This window comes from Mixophyes fleayi, chromosome 5, assembly GCF_038048845.1.
Source record: "Mixophyes fleayi isolate aMixFle1 chromosome 5, aMixFle1.hap1, whole genome shotgun sequence".
Taxonomy (NCBI): domain Eukaryota; kingdom Metazoa; phylum Chordata; class Amphibia; order Anura; family Limnodynastidae; genus Mixophyes; species Mixophyes fleayi.
Genome location: NC_134406.1, coordinates 89,341,316 through 89,362,409, shown reverse-complemented (window position 1 = coordinate 89,362,409; position 21,094 = coordinate 89,341,316). Strand labels below are relative to the sequence as shown.

Genomic DNA, 21,094 nt, shown 5'->3' with positions numbered 1-21,094 from the left:
ACAATTTTAGATCATTTCAACTCCTCAACAGCAATATCATCAGACTTTCTCCTTTACAACACAGCACAACATGCTCAGCCAAGACACTTATTCATTATGTCATATTCTACTACATTCTTTTTTGTTAAAAAATGGAAGACCACTGTCAACTCTATTCAAAATACTGCAGTGAATATGCAATCCCATCATGTTGTCTCTTCTAATAATCTCTGTACTGGTTCTCAATTACTTTTTACATGCAATGTAGCATTCTTCAAAGACTAACTCAGACACCCTGCTATTTATCAGACCTAATCTACAGTCTAGTCTCCACAACGCCTTCCAAAATTGCCTTATAAAAATATCCACCAACATTCTCGGGACCTCATATAACATCATTTAACAAACATGGCCAATCCATTGAAAAACGTGCTTTCAAAAAAACTGCTAACCTGACCTGCACTGTGAAGCTGTGTAGTCCACAATGATCAATTTGTCCTTGCCTTGATTAGTCTGGGAGTCAGTATTGCTGTATAGTTAGTGTAAAGTATTCAGTATTTACTGTAAAAATATATATACTTGCATACACAAAAGGAAGAATGCATAAAATACAATATTCTAATTGATATTGTTTATTGTGATTAGACCCATGTCATTTTTAAAAAGATCTGTTGGACAGGTAGAAATAAGAAAGTATGCAAAAAAATCTGCAAAGAAAACCATTTTGAATCCTTTTGTGGCAGAAAAAAAACTACATCAACCGACCTCCCAACTGGAAGCCATTTATGCTATAGCTGCCAAGTAATCCTTGACTTCAGCAGGAGTGAGTCGCTTAAATCCAGCTTCATTACAAATGCCCACTTCAATGTTGTCTTCGGTCATTTGACCCTCAAAGCTTTCCTGTTGGAACACAGAAAAACAGATCAGATATTTGTTCATGTTTTCATTAAGTACAACAAAAATGGTTATTTTATTAGAATACCTTCAACGTTAAAATTGCTGTGTGAATGGCATCTTCAAGTTCAAGATCTTCATTATATCTAGAAAAAATAAAAAAGGGAGATAAAATAGTCAGCCCTGTCACCATAAAAGGGTGGTACAAGATTACCAGTGCTGCGGAATACACCACGAGCATACCAACTTAACCTTTTCTGCCATTTTAATGAAACCGGTGCTTGTAAATCTATTGTATATAAGCGTCTCTAGTTGTCTGTGTCAACCAGCTAGAAATGTTAAAATAGGTTAGGCTGTTCAAAGCATATTTTGGCATCTACAACTTGAAAAGCATAGTGGTTAGGTGGGGAATTCTATTACAGATGCTATTTAAATTAGATTAAATGTTTTACCAGGTGTGGGCAATTACAAAGTTGAGGAATTAGCAGATTTTAAAATTTTCAAAATAAAAGAACATGTACTGTAGACTTTAGTAAAAATAGCTCCCACAAGTTAGATACCAGCATTACTTTGGCTCTTGGGATTTGTCCAGCCCTGTTCTATTGAAATGTCAGTAAGTGCAGATCTGAATTTAAATTATGACTCATACCATATATAGCAGACCTATGACAAGCTGCAATCCATACTTGGCCTGAAGACAAACATGACAGACAAATGCTCAGCAAAGATGCAGAGCATTCATTTTAACACAATACAATATATATGAATATTATTTACACCAGGTGATACACACGCTCTGACTGGTGGTCTTCATAGTGGGTGTATTTCACTAACAGTTGAAGCCCCAGAAATTGTTTATCCATTATAAACAATAACACCAAATATTAATTTAAATCATTTTGATCATTGAAGAGCCATATGCACAGTCATCACTACACCAAGCAACCAGGTAATACCAAGCTAGAAGATGTTGGTACATTATTTCTTTACCTTTTTTCAAGGAAAGTCTTGCCATTTACATAATTCTTCCCCATTGCTGTAGCTTTCCATGCAAAATATGCACCCTAGGGAAAAAAAAAACAAGTAAATGTTTCCAGTTTCATATTACTTCTAACATACTTGTTAGTACATACTCTCCTGCATCATTTACAAAATACAGGTATGCATTGGGCACTACTGATATCCCATGACAACTCAGCCGGATCATATAAAACACAAATGAAAAAAAAAGGGAGAACCACAGCAAGAAAAAGCAGTACATTTAATAAATGACGTAGGGCGACACAGAGAAAACAAGTTAAATCATCAACATCAACATTTATTTATATAGCGCCAGCAAATTCCTTAGCGCTTTACAATTGGGAACAAACATTGATAAAACAATACTGGGTAATACATACAGACAGAGAGGTAAGAGAACCCTGCTCGCAAGCTTACAATCTATAGGACAATGGTAGTTAGAAACACAAGGGCATGTGCTACATCATATTGCACAATGGACCAGCTAGAACGCAAAGGTAAAAGTATTGAGTGGGGTGTGTATGTTGCAGTGTTGGTCAGAGGGTTGTCGTCTTGCGTTAGCTGTGTAGAGGGTGGCAATAGGGTAATCTAGGGAAATTAAGATGGTGGCTGAGGAATATCATAACTTTGTCTGAAGAAATGGGTTTTCAGTGAACGCTTGAAGACTAGAGGAAAGTCTTACTGTGCGAGGGAGGGAATTTCACAATGTGGGTGCAGCCCGGAAAAAATCCTGTAACTGAGAATGGGAGGATGTAATGAGAGTGGAGGAGAGACGTAGATCTTGTGCAGAACGGAGGTGTCGAGAGGAGAGATATTTCGAGACCAGTGAGGAAATGTATGTCGGTGCAATTTTGTTGATGGCCTTGTAGGTTAGTAGAAGAATTTTATAATGAATTCATTGAAATACAGGCAGCCAATGTAGAGACTGACAGAGTGGCTCAGCAGAGGAAAAACGGTTAGTAAGGAAAATCAATCTAGTCGCTGCGTGCAAAATAGATTGTAGGGGTTCAAGTCTGACTTTGGGAAGACCATTAAGGAGGGAATTGCAATAGTTGATGCAGGAGATGATCAGTGCATGAATTAATGTTTTTGCGGTGTCTTGTGTCAGATATGTGCGTATTCTGGAAATGTTCTTTAGGTGTATGTACCATGATTTAGATATAGAGTTGATGTGGGGGATAAATGACAGTTGTGAATCAAGGATTACACCTAGGCAACGAGCTTGCAGGGTGGGATTTATGGTCATGTTATCAACAGAAATTGAAATGTCAGGCAGGAAGCTTCTGTTTTTGGGTGGGATTATTATTGATTCAGTTTTTGTAAGATTGAGTTTGAGTTGGCGAGAAGACATCCAAGATGAAATGGCAGAAAGACAGTCAAATGCAGCAGAGAGATCCAGGAGAATTAGAAGAGAGTAATGGTTATTATTTTTTGCTGTGATCAAATCATTGACAACCTTGGTCAGTGCAGTCTCTGTGGAGTGTTGAGAGCGAAAGCCTGACTGAAGAGGATCCAACAGGTTGTTTGCTGTAAGAAAGTGTGTGAGGCGAGTGTAGGCAATTCTCTCGAGAAGCTTGGAGGGGCATGGGAGCTGGGAGATGGGGCGGTAATTTACGAGAGAGTTATGGTCAGAATTTTGTTTTTTTAAAATGGGAGTAATCACTGCATGCTTGAATAGTGATGGAAAAATACCAGTAGAAAGAGAGAGATTACAGATTTTAGTTAGAGGGGGAATGAGAACAGGAGACAGGGACATACCAATTTGTGAGGGAATGGGATCAAGAGGACAGGAGGTAGAGTAGGAATATGAGAGTAGAAACTTCCACTTCATTTGTGGGATCAAATGAAGAGAGTGTCAGAGGGTGCTACAAAGGAATTGAGCCCGAATTGATTGCCTGTCAAGGGAGATGATACCATTTCAAGCCTGATCAGCTATTAAAGCCAGTTCTCACCAAATGTGTCCCACAGTTTTAATTCCAGATATTATATTCCATAGCAAAGATGAAGTGTTTATTATACAAATATGTTTAATACAGTAGATAGGTGGTAATGTAGGAGAACAAATGACTGTCTTTCCCTGCAGTGTCCCTGGCATATCCCCCTTTCATTACATTGTTTAGCATAGCCCCTCATAGAAGCTGCAGGAAGCAACCCTGGGCAATCAGGTCTGTGTGTTACAATATAAGCCAACAGCAGAGAGAATTCACATTTTACTACTTTTCAAAACTTTATGGATAATATATTTCCATTGTGCTTAACACATTTGTAGTTTGTGTGCTCCTGCATCTAGGGTTGTATTTTATGTAGTCAATTACAGCAGTGAACATATATTAGATGAATTAGTGTGTGCTAACAAAACTATTACTGACTGTGGTTGTGGATGCCTTCATTTTTTTTTATTTTTTAATCTAGAGCAGCACAGCCAGGTTACTTCCAGCATTATCTGTAGTAGAGACAAAGGTTCTAAAAAGACAGTGTTAGCGCAGGTAGCTATTGTGGGTCGTCACCATGAGATAGATGGGCAACCGCAAAAAACTCTTTCATGCCACATATCACATAGCAATATTGCAGTATAGTGGGGAAAAAAAACTATTGTGCTTGCAATGTTTTTAGTGATAAAAGTGTGCACTTTCAATTTGTCTTATAAGTTTATCCAAAAGACGGGCATGTTAAAAACATACGTATTGCTATAGCACATTTAGGCAAAGTTTATATACATCGATCCCCGTCGATCTGTTCTTAACGCTGCCTCTAGGCTTATTTTCCTTTCTCGCCGCTCCTCTTCTGTCTCCCCCCTCTACCTAGCCCTTCACTGGCTCCCATTCCCCTTCAGAATCCTACCGTCGCCTCTCTTCCCCCCTTATAACCTCCTCCCACACGTGTATCCAAGACTTCGCCCGCGCTGCCCCCCTTCACTGGAACAAGCTCCCTCCCTCCATCAGAACTTCCCCTAATCTGTCCAGTTTCAAACGGGCCCTAAAAACCCACCTTTTTCTTAAAGCCTTTCCGTCACCCACTTAACTTCCTACCTTATCTTCTGCCTCCGTCCCCCTACTCTCCCTCTCTCCCCTGCGTCTCTCTGTCTGTCCACCCCTCCCCTTAGATTGTACGCTCCTCTGAGCAGGGCCATCTCCTCCTGTTTCCACCACTTTTAACTCTTCTCTCCAGCTACTTACCCCTTCTCCTCGAGGGTCCTCCACCCCAGGTCCACTCTCGCTCCCTCCTCCCCCTGGGGGTCTCCCTGTCTTCCGCGCCCACCTTCTTGGGCCCTGTTGTTTGCGGATCCTCCCTCCCTCTTCCCCGCCCTCTCTAGCTGTGCATTGAGCTTACTGAGTTACTGTGCTTACTGTTTACTGTACTGTGCTGTCTCCCATTGTATTGTAATTTGTTTCTCCCTGTACGGCGCTGCGGACGCCTTGTGGCGCCTTATAAATAAAAATTAATAATAATAATAATAATAATAATAATAATAATAATAGGGCACAGTTAATATTGGTATAACATTTCTTAATTATTTGGGGGCTAGGTTGTGGTGATAAAGCAAAGTGGAGTTTGTGGGGAATATGAATCAATTTGCACAAATTCATTGTAATGAACATTTTTCATAATGGATATTTATGCTTTACTATTCATCTGTTCTTCCATTCTTACCTATCATACAGTAAACTGCTTACTGCAAAACTCTCATCTCTTATTACTCCCCAGGCACCCCTCAACTTGTGGCATACTTTATAGTTACCCATGTGCATCCTCTCTACCTTCTCATTTTCCCAGATCTTTTATCAGTTGTCAGTGTATGCACTGATCAATAACTTAGCTGTGTCCTGCATCTGAATAATGTACTCCCCAGTAGAGATGTTCAAATGTAATTCAATGTGGATCAGCTACAAAGTTAAACATTTCTAGAAAAAGTTTCAAACATTAGATCAAATATAAAAAAAAAACCCATAATAATTTGAACTTCAAACACAGTAATGTTCAAATATAAAAGTTAATAGTATAAAATGCAGCCATTTAAATGTACGCAGTTTTATATTTGATTTTTAACATTATTTTAGTTGCGAACCTGAAGCTTTTACAAATTCAACACCTTTCGAATTTCGAACCAGTTCAAATCATTCAATTATCTAAACCAGGCCTGTCCAACCTGCAGCCCTCCAGGTGTTGTGAAACTACAAGCCCCAGCATTCTTTGCTGGTAGACAACCAGTTGATAGCTGGAAGGGCATGCTGGGAATTGTAGTTTCACAACATCTGGAGGGCCGCAGGTTGGACAGGCCTGATCTAAACGTCTGTGGCTGGAAAAAAGAAAATCACACTAGCTAACTTTGTGAGAGGCACATTAAGCCGCCATTAGTTGGCTAGAGCTTATTTCAAGATTTTTTTCTTTTGTTAGGACAGGGTTAGAGATAGGCTTCATTTTAAATAAAATTCAACCCTCTAATTTGGCGATACAGAATGCATAAGAGGCATAAAATCGTTAAATTAATCTCCAGTCTTTATGGTCATAGACAATTATTTTTACTTACAGAAGGATCAGATTGGAATAAATATGGTCGCTCCTCATCCCAGCCAGCAATTAATAATGAGACTCCAAATGGACGTACACCACTGAGGATTAAAATCAATAGTTACTTGCTGTTACATTCAATTTTCCAAAGAAACTCAAGCTTGTATAACCCATTCCTCATTGTGTATAACACCAATTATTTCAAGCACATTTAAAGAACAACTGTTACTAGCCCACATTAATGCAGAATGTTACCAACTCTGGGTCAGACGTTCTACCCGATCCTGTAGGTTCCCCAGTCAGTTGCAGTGCGGCTACAGGCATTACACTGCATGTGTGAAAAAGAAAAGTAAAGGCTGCCTTGGCAAGAGTTAGGAGAATACCCCAATATGTGCTGTGGTCTGGGGACGCGCTCCTAGATTTTGCTGAGGCAGAAGTTTTTCATACCGGAGGGCACAAGGAGAGTATTCCAGTACTGTGACAGATGTCTGGGGATTCCCTGGAATGGGTGGAATGCCTTACCCAAAGTAATACTCTCTGGGGCAGATTCAATTTTTTATAACAACGCAGGATACAAATTATTACCATTGCTATGGTAATTCTAACACTGATTTTTACTCGTGGCTCAGAGCTGCGAGCAAAAATCAGCGTTGAAATTACTGTAGTAATAGTGCGCGGCCGGCGAATTGAATTCCTAAGAATTGAATTCCTAAGAATGGAATTCCATATTATGGAACTTCACTCTAAACTAATAAGAAAAGTGCATATACTACATATACAGTGGAAACCAAGAGCATAAAGATCCTACCAATCTTGACTTTCATATGGTTACAGTACATGATGAAACTTTCAAAGTATAATATTACCTTTAATATAGAACATGCCCAATATTTATATTGGCCACTAAAATGTCACATTCTCAAAGCACTCCATATCAACCCAGTGTTTCTATGGTTTCCTTCCACATAATACACATATACTGTGGTTAATTGGCTTCTGGAGAAATCAACCCTAGTGTATGAAGCAGATAATTTATACTGTAAGCTCTAATGGGAAGGGACTGAGGTCAATGATTAAACATTCTCCGTGAAGAGCTGCTTCATAACTCTGGAAATAGTATTACTGTTCATTGGAAATTTTAATAAGAGGGTCAATCTACACTTGTACTATAAGATATTAAGTGCACAAATATAATTGATGAGTTTACCCAGACTGTGTATATTCCTGCATGACAGACGCCACTCTCTGTACTAGCTGCGCTGTTGGAATAGGTTCCTGGTACACAAGAAAATACTGCTGGGCTAGTTTCCGGGCTCTCCGAACAAGCACTCTAGAAAACAAAAGAAGATTCAGATTTCTAAAAAGGAAAGTAACAAAGCCAAACTACAGTTACATATAGAAACACCAGCATGTCCGTGTTACATCTCAAAGCTGAAACAGCTATTTATTACACCTGATGTCACCCAGAGGAATAGAATGCCACCAAGCACTTGCTCCAAATTATATAGCCAGCTTCCACATGGCTCCTCTTCTACAGTTCCACAAGTAAGCTTAGTTTCCAAGAAGAGGGGCTAAAGAACGTATGATGTAAAATCTTGGCCTACCATTGGCAGACGACAAGGTGGAAGGGGGAAACATACCGTGTAGGCCAGTGGGAGACAGAATATATAATGCATGTGTTTAAATTTAAAGTGAGCATGACAGAAAGGAAAGGACAATGGGGAAATAAATGCAGCACTGAGTTAATTAAATGGTGTTTCTTAAGCTACCGGTATCTACAGATTTGATCCAGCAGTGCATGAATTCTGGCAAGAAAATATGCATAAAGATTGCCCTACAACCAGAAATATTAAGCTGTCCCACCAAACAAAACAAGAGTGATTCATTACTATAACGGTGTCCCAGACAGCTCACCTGTAATCTGGACCCATGCCGCTGTACACCATGCCTATGTGTTTGGTAATTGGTTCCACTTTATGTACACTTTGTTCATCATACAAGATAGATTTCTGTTTTTTCTCGGTTGCCAGAACGACACCATTGGCAGCTGAAAGATATAAAAGCATACTACTTACAATGCAACACAGCTTACAAAACAATAAGGCTGAGAGCAGACCTGCTGTGAGGCAGAGCCATTTAGCTTCAATGAGGAAATACACATGGAACTGGCATTGCCTGAAAGACAATTCTTCCTGAAGTGCATCAGGAAAGGTCTGGGATTAAGCCAGCAATTGACTACCACCCTCTTAGAGGACCAGAGTACTGCAGCTAAGTGGATCTAGCTCATATAACATAAAACACATCCATTAGTTATCCAAAGATTCCAAAAAAAGGGTTCTCGGCTGCAGTCAATTGAAAATATATGTGGACTAGATTTTAAAAATAGTTATGGACCTATGACAATATTTTGTTTAGTTCAACTTTCATTTACATACAGGCACCAATGCAGCCTTTTCAACATAACAAAAAAATTGTAAGTATGAATCGTCTCCCACTAGTTCTGCAATCTCAGATTTTACCAACAGAATGGTCATGATAATCCCTTTCAAAGAAGATTGGGTTTACAGAATATGAATACCTTTTTGTATGTCCGTTGAGTAATTAAGACAACTACATCCAAAAACGTATATTTCATGAAAGAAGCATGCAGATAAAATGCCTGCACATTATTCAGCCTTACGGACTTTCCTCTACAGTGAACAAACCACTTTTCTCCCCTCTGTCCCACCCCCAAATAAAAAAAACAGTTAAATCTAGTGGCTATAAGGAAATGCATAGTGCCTGCTGTAACACCACTCACTGTCCAAGGTACTTTCAACATAAACACAAAAACTTTGGCTTCTGTTCTGCAGCAGTTATACAAGCACTAACCTAATAACAAGGCTCATGAACTCACATTCCATTTAGGTGCCCAACTTGTACTAAACCATAGAAACTGGTTTCATTCACTTGCCCCAGACTAAGAGTGATTACAGTGGCTCAGCACACATTTTGCACTTAAGGGTTGTAAATGAGTCAATTACTTTTATTCTAAATGATGGAACAGCTTTATATCAGTTAGGATAAATTTAACTACAGCATAACAGCAGAGAACCTGGAGGCAGATCCATTAAATAGAAAAAGCGCTCTTTTCCTTTCTCAGATATATAATTCAGCTCATTAAAACACTGGATTAGATATGCATCAATAAGAACAAAGATAGAATAACAGCGGTAAATGGATCTAAAATCCACTGTATGTAAATCCCAATAAATAAAAATGTATCTAGAAAAATATATCAAGATTAATAGTATAAACATTAAATCAAGCTATGTATTAAGGTCTGGGGAGGACTTTACTTGCACTTTAAGTAGTATTCTGTCTAGTTACACTATATCATCAAAATTCTATCAGTATAATAGATACTTAACCTTTATACAATTGTATCATTTAAATAATAAGCCCATATAAGGTATCTTTATTCTCTGCCACTTTTCCCTATATCTCAAGCAATAAGTAGTTAGTATTAATGCTGGTTGTATGGTGTATAGCATAAGTAGCCTGAGCTAGGTTACTGAATGCAGAAAGATCAAACCGTGAGATCTAATTGCGGTGGTAGAAAAATAATATATTAAGTTAACAAGAGACTAACATCTATAACAATACAGTGCCTTATATCTATTATTAGGTACCTGCCTAACTTTTATACGATTGATATAACCTAATGTTAAAATATATCTCTACAGAAAAAGAGGAGTATCATATACATTTTATATAGATCTGGACACACACACATCTGTTTTAAAGTCACTGGCATTAATATATTTAACATTCACATACAAATATAAAGTCTATGGAGGTAAAGAGTGAATCTTACTGTCCTGAGGTGGCAGTTTTTCCTGCTTTGTTCAATATGTGGAAACTTACAAACATGTTACAAATGCTATATTAAAAAGCTAAGTTACTAATGAATATTAAAATATACTGTAAGCTATGTATTACTGGGCCAAATAATATATATGAAATAGCTTGAGTGCCCACCACACACTCTTTCAGGTTGACAAATTACGAGGGAGGCGCATCTCTAAATCAGCAAGCGCAAGAGTGACTGACAGCTTGGCAAACTTGCTTTGCAACAATGCAATTGGTAGATTAATGTAATCATACAACAGGACAAGGCCAATGATGTCACAGCAACTCAAATGACTTCCGGCTCAGATTTTGTGACATGTATCATATCCCATAAGGACATGTTCATAAAAATGGAGTTGGAGGGCAATACACTACATTTTCAACATCAAGGCAGTGGAATGTCAGTATAACATTGAACAATGCAGTTTACCTTTCTAAAAATTAAAATGTTGGGGCTTAGTGGTCCTTTAAATATGATCTTATTTTGATTATATGTTAACCATTATCAATTAGAGTCAAGGACGTATCCTGCAGAATAAAGGTCATATTTCATGAAAAATTTAATGTATATGTAAGCCAAGTATAATTACATACCTTTGATCCCAACAGATGGTGCACCCGCAGCTACTGCAGCTAAAGCATATTCAATCTGTACAAGTTTACCTGATGGACTAGGGAAACAAATAAATGGTTGTTAGTATAGTTGTTGGTTCCTCACATGTAATACTTTACCAACATTGGAATAAACACAAGTTATTGCAAGGTAGAATTCTTATGTAAACTGGGCAAGCACATTACATGCACTTTTCATAGAACAGATGAAACGTGCCATAGACCAAGGACTTGTACGTTGTAAAACATATAGCAATATTGAAAAAATGCTGCATGTGTGGGGCAAAATAATAACATTATAAATCTGCATGTGCACAAATTCAATGCACCAATTATTGCATATACTACAGAAGACACTTTCATTCTTCTTTTTGACCAGTCTACAACAGATCTGTCCAATTTAGCTCTTGCAAAATGGTTATTCAAAAGTTGGCCCGAGTGCAGCCAGCATAATAGATGCTTACACAGCCTGATTAAGAATCTCCCATCCAAACTAGATAGTGACAGGTAAGTCCGTGTTAAGGAAGTGAAAACCGCAATGTGAAACTCTCAAACAGTTATTGAAAGTGCTGGAGATAACCAGCAATGACATGTAAAACTTTATTCAAGGCTTATTTAAATCTGTTCGGCGCTAACAAATACCTGTATCAAATAAAGTTATGCAAGAGCTGCATTAAAAGCTACGTGGTGTGCAATTACTATTTTAAAGATCAGGCTATTTTATGGCATAACTATTAAAGGTATATAGAAGATACTACCAAAAATACATACCACCAGTGCAGACGCTCTGGCTAAGTGCTGGAATTTATCCAATGTCCTACTGTCTATGTTCCTCAGAGTTTAAACTAGCTGTCGGAACCCCATATGATCAATCTTTTACCTCCAAAACGGCTAAAACTATTACTAGAATTCCCATCTGCACTCCTTCACAGCCCAGCCCCAGACAGTAAAAGTGAAAGCTGTGTCATGCCTACTCATTGTTAACCAATGAATAACATATTCTGAATTTACGAATCTATAACCTAATTTATACGCTAAACTAGACCTCTCAGGAGTCTCCGCAAGCAGCCACCAGAGGTACTGCGAGATATGTAGTAGACAGTGACAAACAGCTACAGTTTGCAGAATCTTGTACTACATTAGCAATAACTAAAAAACACTAATACTTTCTCTCTCTGTAAGCTTTTGGGCATCAAAGGTCATTGGAGAAAATACGGGGATGGGAAACTTTACAGTGACCAACATATTAAAGAAGATTGTTTACCTGTACACTTAAAATGTGTCATGAAATTTAAAAGAACTGAAAACCTTTTATGTAGGGGTTTACCTTTAATTCGGGTTTTTCATAAACTAGATTTGATAAAATAAGAGTAGCACCCAGTGGGGAGAGATTCAATTGCCAGTGATGTGGCGCGCAGACATCACTCTGATGTCTGGCTGCGCACAATGCTGGAAATTACAATAGGAATCTCCACTCATTGTTCTGCGCACCTCTATGTGGTGCTAGAAAAAAAAATGTCTCCCCCTCATAAGTCTGCAGGGTAATTGAAAAGAAAGAGTATAAACAACATTTTGTTTGATAACTTCTCTCATTTCAGGTTAATTTGAAATTATATACAATTTAATCATCTCAAAATCAGCAATGTTGTTCAAAGTGGTGGCATAACAATGGATCGACTGATGCATACTAGCTTTTGGCTGCTCGTTACTTGAAAATAACCCCTGTACATCAGTGTTTTATCCGTGTGGTTTCCTAGGTCTGGTACCCTTTGTCAATATGGACATCTGACTTGTGTATACGTATGGAGGGCAACAGAGTGCCAGACAGCACAATTTGCTTTAGGGGGATGTCGTAGGCGAAGCACGTTAGTCTGGCCACTGGTGTGTTTATTAAAAGAGTGGGCCCAGACATGACACTGTGTAGTATAAAATGTTTTACATATCTAAGCTACTGTCATTGTGCCTCACACATTTCCACAGAAATTTCTTGATCCTAAATTTGTCAGTGGCCCCTAGCTTTCAGGAAAAAAAAAAATTGTCCAAATGCAGTATATAAATGAAGGTACAGACAAATACTGTAGAATTTAGGAAACCTTTTCCCATTAGATTTTAAGCTCTCATAAGCAGGGCTCTTCCTACCCTCTGTTTTTAGATCTGCATTTATTTTATCAAACATGTATGTCCTTATTTTATGTATGCTCTGTTTCCCCTATTGTCCTGGGCTGTGGTGCCTTACAAATCAATGACAATCATAATAACCACGAAGGACCTTTTAAGGAGCAATGAAAGATGTGCATCCATTGACATAAATGCAATTAATCAATTCAGGCAACATCAGTAACTTGTGTTAGGCACGTTGGGATTGGTCTAACCCTGATATAGAATACAAGAAAACAGTAAACAGCGACTCAATGGAGTAAAACGTAGCAGCGCTTTATGGAGTAATTTTACATCTTGGCAGCTGTCATTTATGCTGAAAAAAATTCAAAGCTGCTTAAATGTTTTACTCTGCAAGTAAAATATTTAAACTATCAGCAAGACTAGAGTACAGAAAATTTAACCTAAGCCTCCGTCCCCCAAGATGATCATATACAATCCAGTCTGATAGTGATTACATAGTCAGCTTACTCAAGCAATAAGTATAGATGGCTTATGGCACGATACAAAATGTAATGTTAGTAGAAGAAAATACATGTTGGCACTCCCCTCCCAGCTAGAAGACTCTACACAACAAACAGGTAGAGTTGTTGGCATGGCTTTACAGTGACAGCAGAAGTGTCAATTTGGGTGTTCTGCTAACCAATGTTACAGACGCTAGATAAAGCTGATGAAAGGGTGCTAGCATAACAACGTTTACTTTGGTTTATATGTCTAGAGCATTTCTGAGATATGAAATAAATGTAAAGCCAATATATAGTCCTAACACCCTCCATATAGCTCCAAAGCATCTGCATTGACAACATTTTCAACTAGAGGGAGCAGTAGCTGGAAAGGAAAGTGAAACTTAAAAAATAAAAAGCATAGGCCTAAAACAGTTAATTTTTATTGTTTTAAAATTCATGCATCAAGAATAGACCAGACATAAAAAAAAACACTTTCATCATTGAATTAAAGGCTATACAACATGTCCAAACAATAGATTGATATATTACATCAATACCCATTTAAAAAACGCCACCCTTAAGCATATTAAACTTGCAAAACTGTATGATAGATTTGTACAAAAAAATAAAAAAAATGCACTATGCATTCAGGGCCACTTCAGTGCCTTATCAGGGAAGCACTTGACGTATATGTTAAATTACTGTCATTGAAACACATTCGGACAATGACATATACAACTATAATCCACCAGATAGACCCTATAGGCCAGGAACCACTTTTCTACTGCCATACCTGACCCGTTCATCACGTAATCATAGGCATCTTATGGTAGTAAAGTCACAGCTAGTAGAGAACAAGCTCCTAGGGGCAGTGTCTTTATACTGACAATACCAGTGTATGTATATCTGTGAGCACATGCATCAGCCAGGCTACGATGGGCTTTGTCCTCTTTAGGGTGCCCGGCTCTTACAAGGACATATGTGACTATAGGGATTTAGTAAGCGAGCTCGGTATACCCAGTAACCACATCTCCCTGCATCCCACGCTGTGATTCAGAGGCCGGGCTGGCAGGAGGGTGACTGTGCAAAGTGCCGGCGGATGACACACAGACTGGGATGCGGGACCAGGAGCTGCTGACAGCGGGATGTGGATGCGTTGGTGACAGTGATGTACATACGCTGCAAGCTACGAAGCACCACGGCCATTCTGCGGCACATCACTCACCTGAAAGTGGTCAGAGAGAAACTATAACCTCGCTCCGCCATCTTCAATCTGCGCCTGCTGTTTGTTAGCAGTACGGCGGACGCATCATACGTCACCACGTCACACGCCGCTGGTCATTCTCAGGGACGTACTGCCTGCCGGGAAATGTAGTCCATCGAGAACCCCTGGCGCGCTTTCATCCCATAAGGGTGTAAGACACCAATATCCAGCAACGGCACCAACAAGCTTTAGTTATGTGCACTGAATATTCAGTTCCTACATGAATATGAGAACATATATTATATGAGAACATATATTATATGAGAACATATATTATATGAGAACATATAGTATAGCAAAGTATTATTAAAGACTGATATTACTCTGTGCGGTTGAAGTGCCAAAATTACAGTACGTGTAAACTGCTGATTTGCGTTTGTTTCATATTATTACTATTATTAATAATTACAATTATGTCACATTAAACTTGCTATTAGCTTATTTAGAACGAAGTTATCAGGGGACGTTCAATGATAGTTGGCGGAAGCCATTTTATGGTTGGCATGTCACGTGGTTTAGTATGAGTGCGCATGCTCTTAGCATAGTTGAGATTGACAGGAGGTCAATTGAAAGATGGCGCTCTCCGGAGGACCTGCTGGAGGAGTTCTCAGACAGTTGCTTGGATGCTTCTTGCGTGTAGAGCAAAATGTCTTGCGAGCCCTTGGTCTGCAGCCGGTGCATCCGGGTAAGATGGTAAAAATGTAGATCTACCATTCATACTACCCACACACTCACATGTCCGCTCACACCAGTAATTGAAAGTGAATAAATGTGGTTCGTTAGTACTGTATTCTATAGATAACCACTACAGGTTTGGAGCAGCTGGGCTTTTTTTTCAAGGACAAAAGGAACATGTATCCAAGTGATAAAAATCACTTAACATGTAGTAGGTGCCAATGCTACATTTGTGTGGGTGCACTGCTTTGCCTCCTTTGATTGTCAAGCATACTAGCTAAGAATACTTTATTAACACTAGACATTAGTAGTGTTGCAAGTTATTTGTTAATGCAGTGTTTTGGAGTAATACAAAATGTCTCCTGTGACAATGACTGAAACTCTGGATTAATGAACCTTTTTTAATACCAAAGTTAATTATTGGCATATATTATGTTACTTGGATGCTGCATAAACACTGTAGGGCACCAAGTACAACAACTAAAATAATAGTGCTGCTTTTGACCGGGGTTCCCAAAGTGTGCGCCGCGGCCAGCCATAGAAAAAAACAACAACACATAAATTTACCAATCCGCGCAGCGCCGGGACCCACCATCCTCCTCTCTCACGCAGGTTTTCCGTAACAAGCTGCTGCGTGAGAGAGGAGGATGCTGGGTCCCGGCGCTTCGCGGATTGGTAAGTTTATGTGTTGTTGTTTTTTTTCTATGGCTGGCACGGGCAGAGTGAGAGAGGGCAGAGGAGGAGGACAGTGTGAGAGAGGGCAGAGTAGGGGGACATCATGACAGAGGAGAAGGACAGCGTGACAGGGGGGCAGAGAGGTGGCAGAGGGGACAGAGTGGGAGGGGGCAGCGTGTCTGGATGCAGAGGGCGCAGCGTGTCTGGATGCAGAGGGCGCAGCGTGTCTGGATGCAGAGGGGGCATTTTTGCATACAACTAAATAAGTATTTCTGTCCTGACCTAAATACTTATTACATTATTTTGACCCAACTACTTCTAAAACAGGACTGCTCAGTAATTATTTTGGAGGGGCGCCTTGAAAAAATTATGGAGATTCTAAGAGTGCCGCAAAAGTTTGGAACCACTGGATTAGGAGGTTTTCAGTATATCATCACTGTGACTGCTTCTGTTTTCTGCTGATGACATCATTGAGCTGAAAGGCTGAATTAATATTTGTTCAGCTCACAAAATCACTGCCCTTATTGGAAGATATATGTGAAAACGTATGTAGAGGAATATGGAGCTGTTGCAAATAATTGCAATTTGATCCTGTAATTATTTTAATGTGGTGCACAAAATTAAGGCAAATATATGATTGATTGCTATGGTCAACACCATCTTTTTTGGACGTGTGCATTTTAAGGTGTGTCTGGTAGACCTTTTGATAATGAGCTTTACTGTGGCTTGGCAAGACAACAATTTATAGATCTGAGGATCATTGGCACAACTTTTATATGCTAGTTCATACTTTATATGTCTGATGCTTTATTTTAATAGTTCAATAAGATGAGCTGATATTGAGCAGGTGATGAATACAAGGAGACAGTTGTACATTTTTATTGTTTTTTTGTTTGTGTGGTGAAGACTAATAACCAATTTCTTTCTGTAGCTCTAGCTGTCCATGCTCCAGGAACATGTCCCTCTGAGACAGAAGACCTTGACATAGCAAACAATGTGCCCAGTTTTCTGGATAGCATCTTCTGGATGGCTGCACCTAAATCTAGAAGAACAATTGAAGTGAATCGTTGTCGACGAAGGAATCCTAATAAACTTTTAAAAGAAAAGGTATTCTTATGTAATATTTGTTTAAAATGCCTATTGGTAGGTTGTACTAAAACATGCATGTTTTCTTCTCTGAGTTCCCAAATATCAGTACCTATCTCCCTCCTACTGGTGGTGACAATCGAGAATAATTGAATTCTAGCAAGGCTGTGGCTCTGTGCAATGAGTCTGTGTGTTACGTGAACACAGCACTGTGCGCATCACCCAGTTTGAGTGTTGTCAGTGGGGGAGAGGCAGCAGAGCAGTAACAGCGCTGAAATGCGGATGCCCCTGGCCTGGCACCACACAGATCTGATATTTGGTTGGAGGAGGATGTTGGTTAAAATGTGTTTTTGGGTGGAGTTGCTCTTTATTTCCTTATAAGTTGGACAATAGCATTTTTAAATAGCATGTCTGATAAATTGGGGGGGGTGGGGTGTTAAAATACCAAAACTTGTTGCTAGTGTACTGGACAAACTAAGAGACTTGCTATTACTACAGTGCCATCAGATTGCAGCCTAGGATTTGGTATTAGAATGCATTCTCTGTATTATTCTGTACATGCTGCTTTATAACAAATCATAACAAACAGGAATTCACATTTTATTGTCTGCAAATTTGTAGCAAACACTGAACTGTACGAAATTTACTCTCCTTTGAAACCATAAAGCAACCTACTGCTCATTCTATTAAGCTTGCTTTAAAATCACTTCCAAAAACATTTATAGTCCAGTATTCCTTTAAATATGAATCTATCTTTTGTGGTGTTCTGGAATTATTTTTTCATCATTGAAGGACATAAGCAAGTGTATGCTTTTATTTACTGGAATGTCATAGAGCTGCAGATTTGTCCTGTCTCAAGTGAAGCCATTCCTTGACAACTATCACCTTGGAACAGTAATTGACAGCACCACCTGTTTCATTAGTATTTTGTTATTGGCTGTGCTACCCAAATTGTAAGGATCCCTAAATTTGTGTGGAGTTCCTTTTTAATGATGAAAATAAAGGTAACAGTTGTTTTACTCAGAAACAGGATTATTTTTTTATCATGTGTTTGCAAAACTAGTAACTAGTTTCTTTTCCTCTATTCAGAATAATATTGACATGTGTCCAGAATGTGGGCATCTGAAATTGAAACATGTTCTCTGTGGATTCTGCTATGCGAAAGTTCGCCATGAAACTCACCTTATCAGGCAGGAAATAAAAGCCAAAGAAAGTGGACCGTTCAATGCCCCCACTGTGGAGACACTGGTTCTCTATGAAGGGGAAAAGCCACGTCCAGAAGATGAAGGGAAGAGGATTATTGAACGGAAACGTATACGGCCATCATGGTTCACTTACTGATTCATTTCTGTGCAGTGTACTAAGTGGTTTTGAAATGAACTTGGCAAGACAGAGAACCTCACAGAAAGTTGTCTTTCACACACCTCAAACTATTTTGCTCGTTTCAGTCAAGTTGGCCTTTTTTGCTTGTCCAACCAACAATAACATGTTGAAATGTGCGGTTCTCTGTGCTCCTTTTGTCACTCGAATATTCTTAGGTCTTCAACGTTGCCTATCTTAAAATTAAACAAATGAAAGTTTTGCTAAATATATAGTTGGGTGAAATGAATTCCTACCAGGGAAGAACATAATTCTCTATCATAGAACTGAAATGGTCAAGCTCACACATTAGAGAAGCATTTGTAATTGTTATTTTGTAGGAAACATTACGTCTAATCCCTACAGATGTGGTCGGTACTATCCAGGTCTCCGTCTGACCTGTCAGTGGGCCACACTGCACATATACGTCAATAATGGTAGACTTACAGGTAACTGACAAAAAAAAGTGCTTTCAGCACTATATTTACAAGATCTGTGTTTTGCTTGGAGTAAAACTGCTGCATGTGAATTGGGGGGAAAAGCCAAGGGAGCCAGCAGATAAGTGTGCATTTACAGACTGTTTAGTTTCAAAATCCCTGCATAGCAAATGTCCTACAGATAAAAGCAGATAATCACAGTGCACTTTTCACATATTGATTTGATGAAACTGTCATGACATATTGAATTGGTCTCTAAGCTAATAACAGATGGCATGATGTGATTGGTCAGCATGCAATAAGAGGTCAGGTGTGTGCTTTTTGAAGTGGGACAGATCTAAACTTGACTGTAATGTAATTTTAGGGGTGGACAAACAAAAATTAAACCATTATCAACAGCGCATCATAATTAACATTTGCTTAAATGTAAGGGCATCTAGCGAGTTAAACTCTCCCCTGCAGACAAGTACACATTAAACATACAACACATTAAACATACACATAAGTAATCATGTTTATATTTACTGTGTGTTGCAGCTGTATGGATTCTTCTATATTCAACTTTTTACATGCAAAATGTTAGCCATCTAGGCAGCTATGAATATTCATAAGTATTAATAAGGGTGTTACCTGCTCATACAGTGACAGGGGCATGCTCAGTGTGCACATGAGGAACTTTGTGATATCAAGCTGCAAATATTACAGCAATTACAGTGCTAGAGTCAGCTTGTAAAATAAATAAAGGATACGGTGTCTGTGATTGTATCTAGGTGCAATTTATTAATACTATTAAAAACATATTGCCAAAATATAATGTAGCAAACCGAATAAAGATATAACCTAAATAAAATTCTCCATCAGATGGATGATGTTATACAGCCAGTCAGTCCTTAACTTTCAGATACATGTTAATATCCATATAGGAATGTCCAGACCATTGATGCAATAACCTCATACATTTAGTTCATTCAGCACATGCCTTGTAAAGAATTATTATTGGTTGCAAGGTCATATGAAAGATGGGAAAAGCCTAACATAATTTGTTAGGATTTCAGGCCAAAAACTTAAAAAAAAAAAAAGTCCCAATCCGCATGCCGATTCATGTGTACACACTATACATGTTTTAAAAGATTTACCCTCAGATCTGTGCTCTTCACCTGTCATAACTATCGTCTGAAAAGATGATGGGATATAGTTATTAATCGGCGGGTTTGAAAAAGTGGAGATGTTGCCTATAACAACCAATCAGATTCTAGCTATCATTTTGTGGAATGTACTAAATAAATAACTAGAAGCTGATTGGTTGCTGTAGGTAACATCTCCACTTTTTCAAACCCGCAGTTTAGTAAATATTGGCTCGGGGTCACAGTGATTAGCCATGGATTCATTGCCAACCAGGGCACTATTCGTGTGGAGTTTGAAAGTTCTCCCTGTGTTTGCGTAGGTTTCCTCCCACAGTCCAAAAACATTGGTGATTGGTTACGGACAAAAATGGAACTAGTGTGTTTCTAGGTGGGCGACGGTATAGTCCAGTGATGTGCGTTCCTTTATGTGTAGCAAGTTCCCCATGTGTGGCCCTTTAACCTTCAAAAGGGCAGCACATTACCCTTGATAGTAATAAATGAAATCAATACATTTAATCAAAGAAAGTGACACCACTCTAATATGCTTTCCCCTCCCCCTCCCCCTTTTAATTTCCATGACAATTGCAAAACAATTTTAGTGGAACACAGAAATCTTGAATCTAGCCTTAAAGAAATATAAATGTCAACTCTCGGCCATATCTGGAGAGTGTTCCCAGCTCTTGTCCTACTTGGTGTACCTGTCCCAGTTCTTGTGCTATGGACCGGTCCCAGTACTAAAAAAAAAAAAAAAAGAAATGTATTGGTGAAGTCGAAGAAAGGATAGAAAATAAACACACACCTCCCACTCACTGCTCTCTTTTATTCTCTCCTCCCTTCTGTGTCTCTCAATGCCCACAAAAAAAAAATGTTCAAAAATGCAATGCAAAAGACTCACAGCTTTCCCTCATGTGCCCCCATGCTTTCAGATTTCACATGTATTCCAAAATTTGTCATGTCACTTACAAT

General features: G+C 38.8%; 2 protein-coding genes across 2 annotated transcripts; one reads left to right on the top strand and one right to left on the bottom strand.

The window, feature by feature from the left end:
• Nucleotides 1-595: 595 nt before the first annotated feature.
• Nucleotides 596-14,842, bottom strand: PSMA2 (proteasome 20S subunit alpha 2). The gene is made up of 8 exons (XM_075212537.1): nucleotides 14,734-14,842; nucleotides 10,888-10,964; nucleotides 8,317-8,449; nucleotides 7,610-7,732; nucleotides 6,422-6,503; nucleotides 1,864-1,937; nucleotides 962-1,019; nucleotides 596-879 (listed from the first exon to the last, which is right to left on the bottom strand). Exons 1-8 carry the CDS (start codon nucleotides 14,772-14,774, stop codon nucleotides 763-765), a joined length of 705 nt encoding a protein of 234 aa, XP_075068638.1. The 5' UTR covers nucleotides 14,775-14,842; the 3' UTR covers nucleotides 596-762.
• A 221-nt stretch (nucleotides 14,843-15,063) lies between these two features.
• MRPL32 (mitochondrial ribosomal protein L32) lies at nucleotides 15,064-18,798 on the top strand. The gene is made up of 3 exons (XM_075211277.1): nucleotides 15,064-15,457; nucleotides 17,054-17,229; nucleotides 18,298-18,798. Exons 1-3 carry the CDS (start codon nucleotides 15,346-15,348, stop codon nucleotides 18,547-18,549), a joined length of 540 nt encoding a protein of 179 aa, XP_075067378.1. The 5' UTR covers nucleotides 15,064-15,345; the 3' UTR covers nucleotides 18,550-18,798.
• The last annotated feature ends 2,296 nt before the right edge of the window (nucleotides 18,799-21,094 follow it).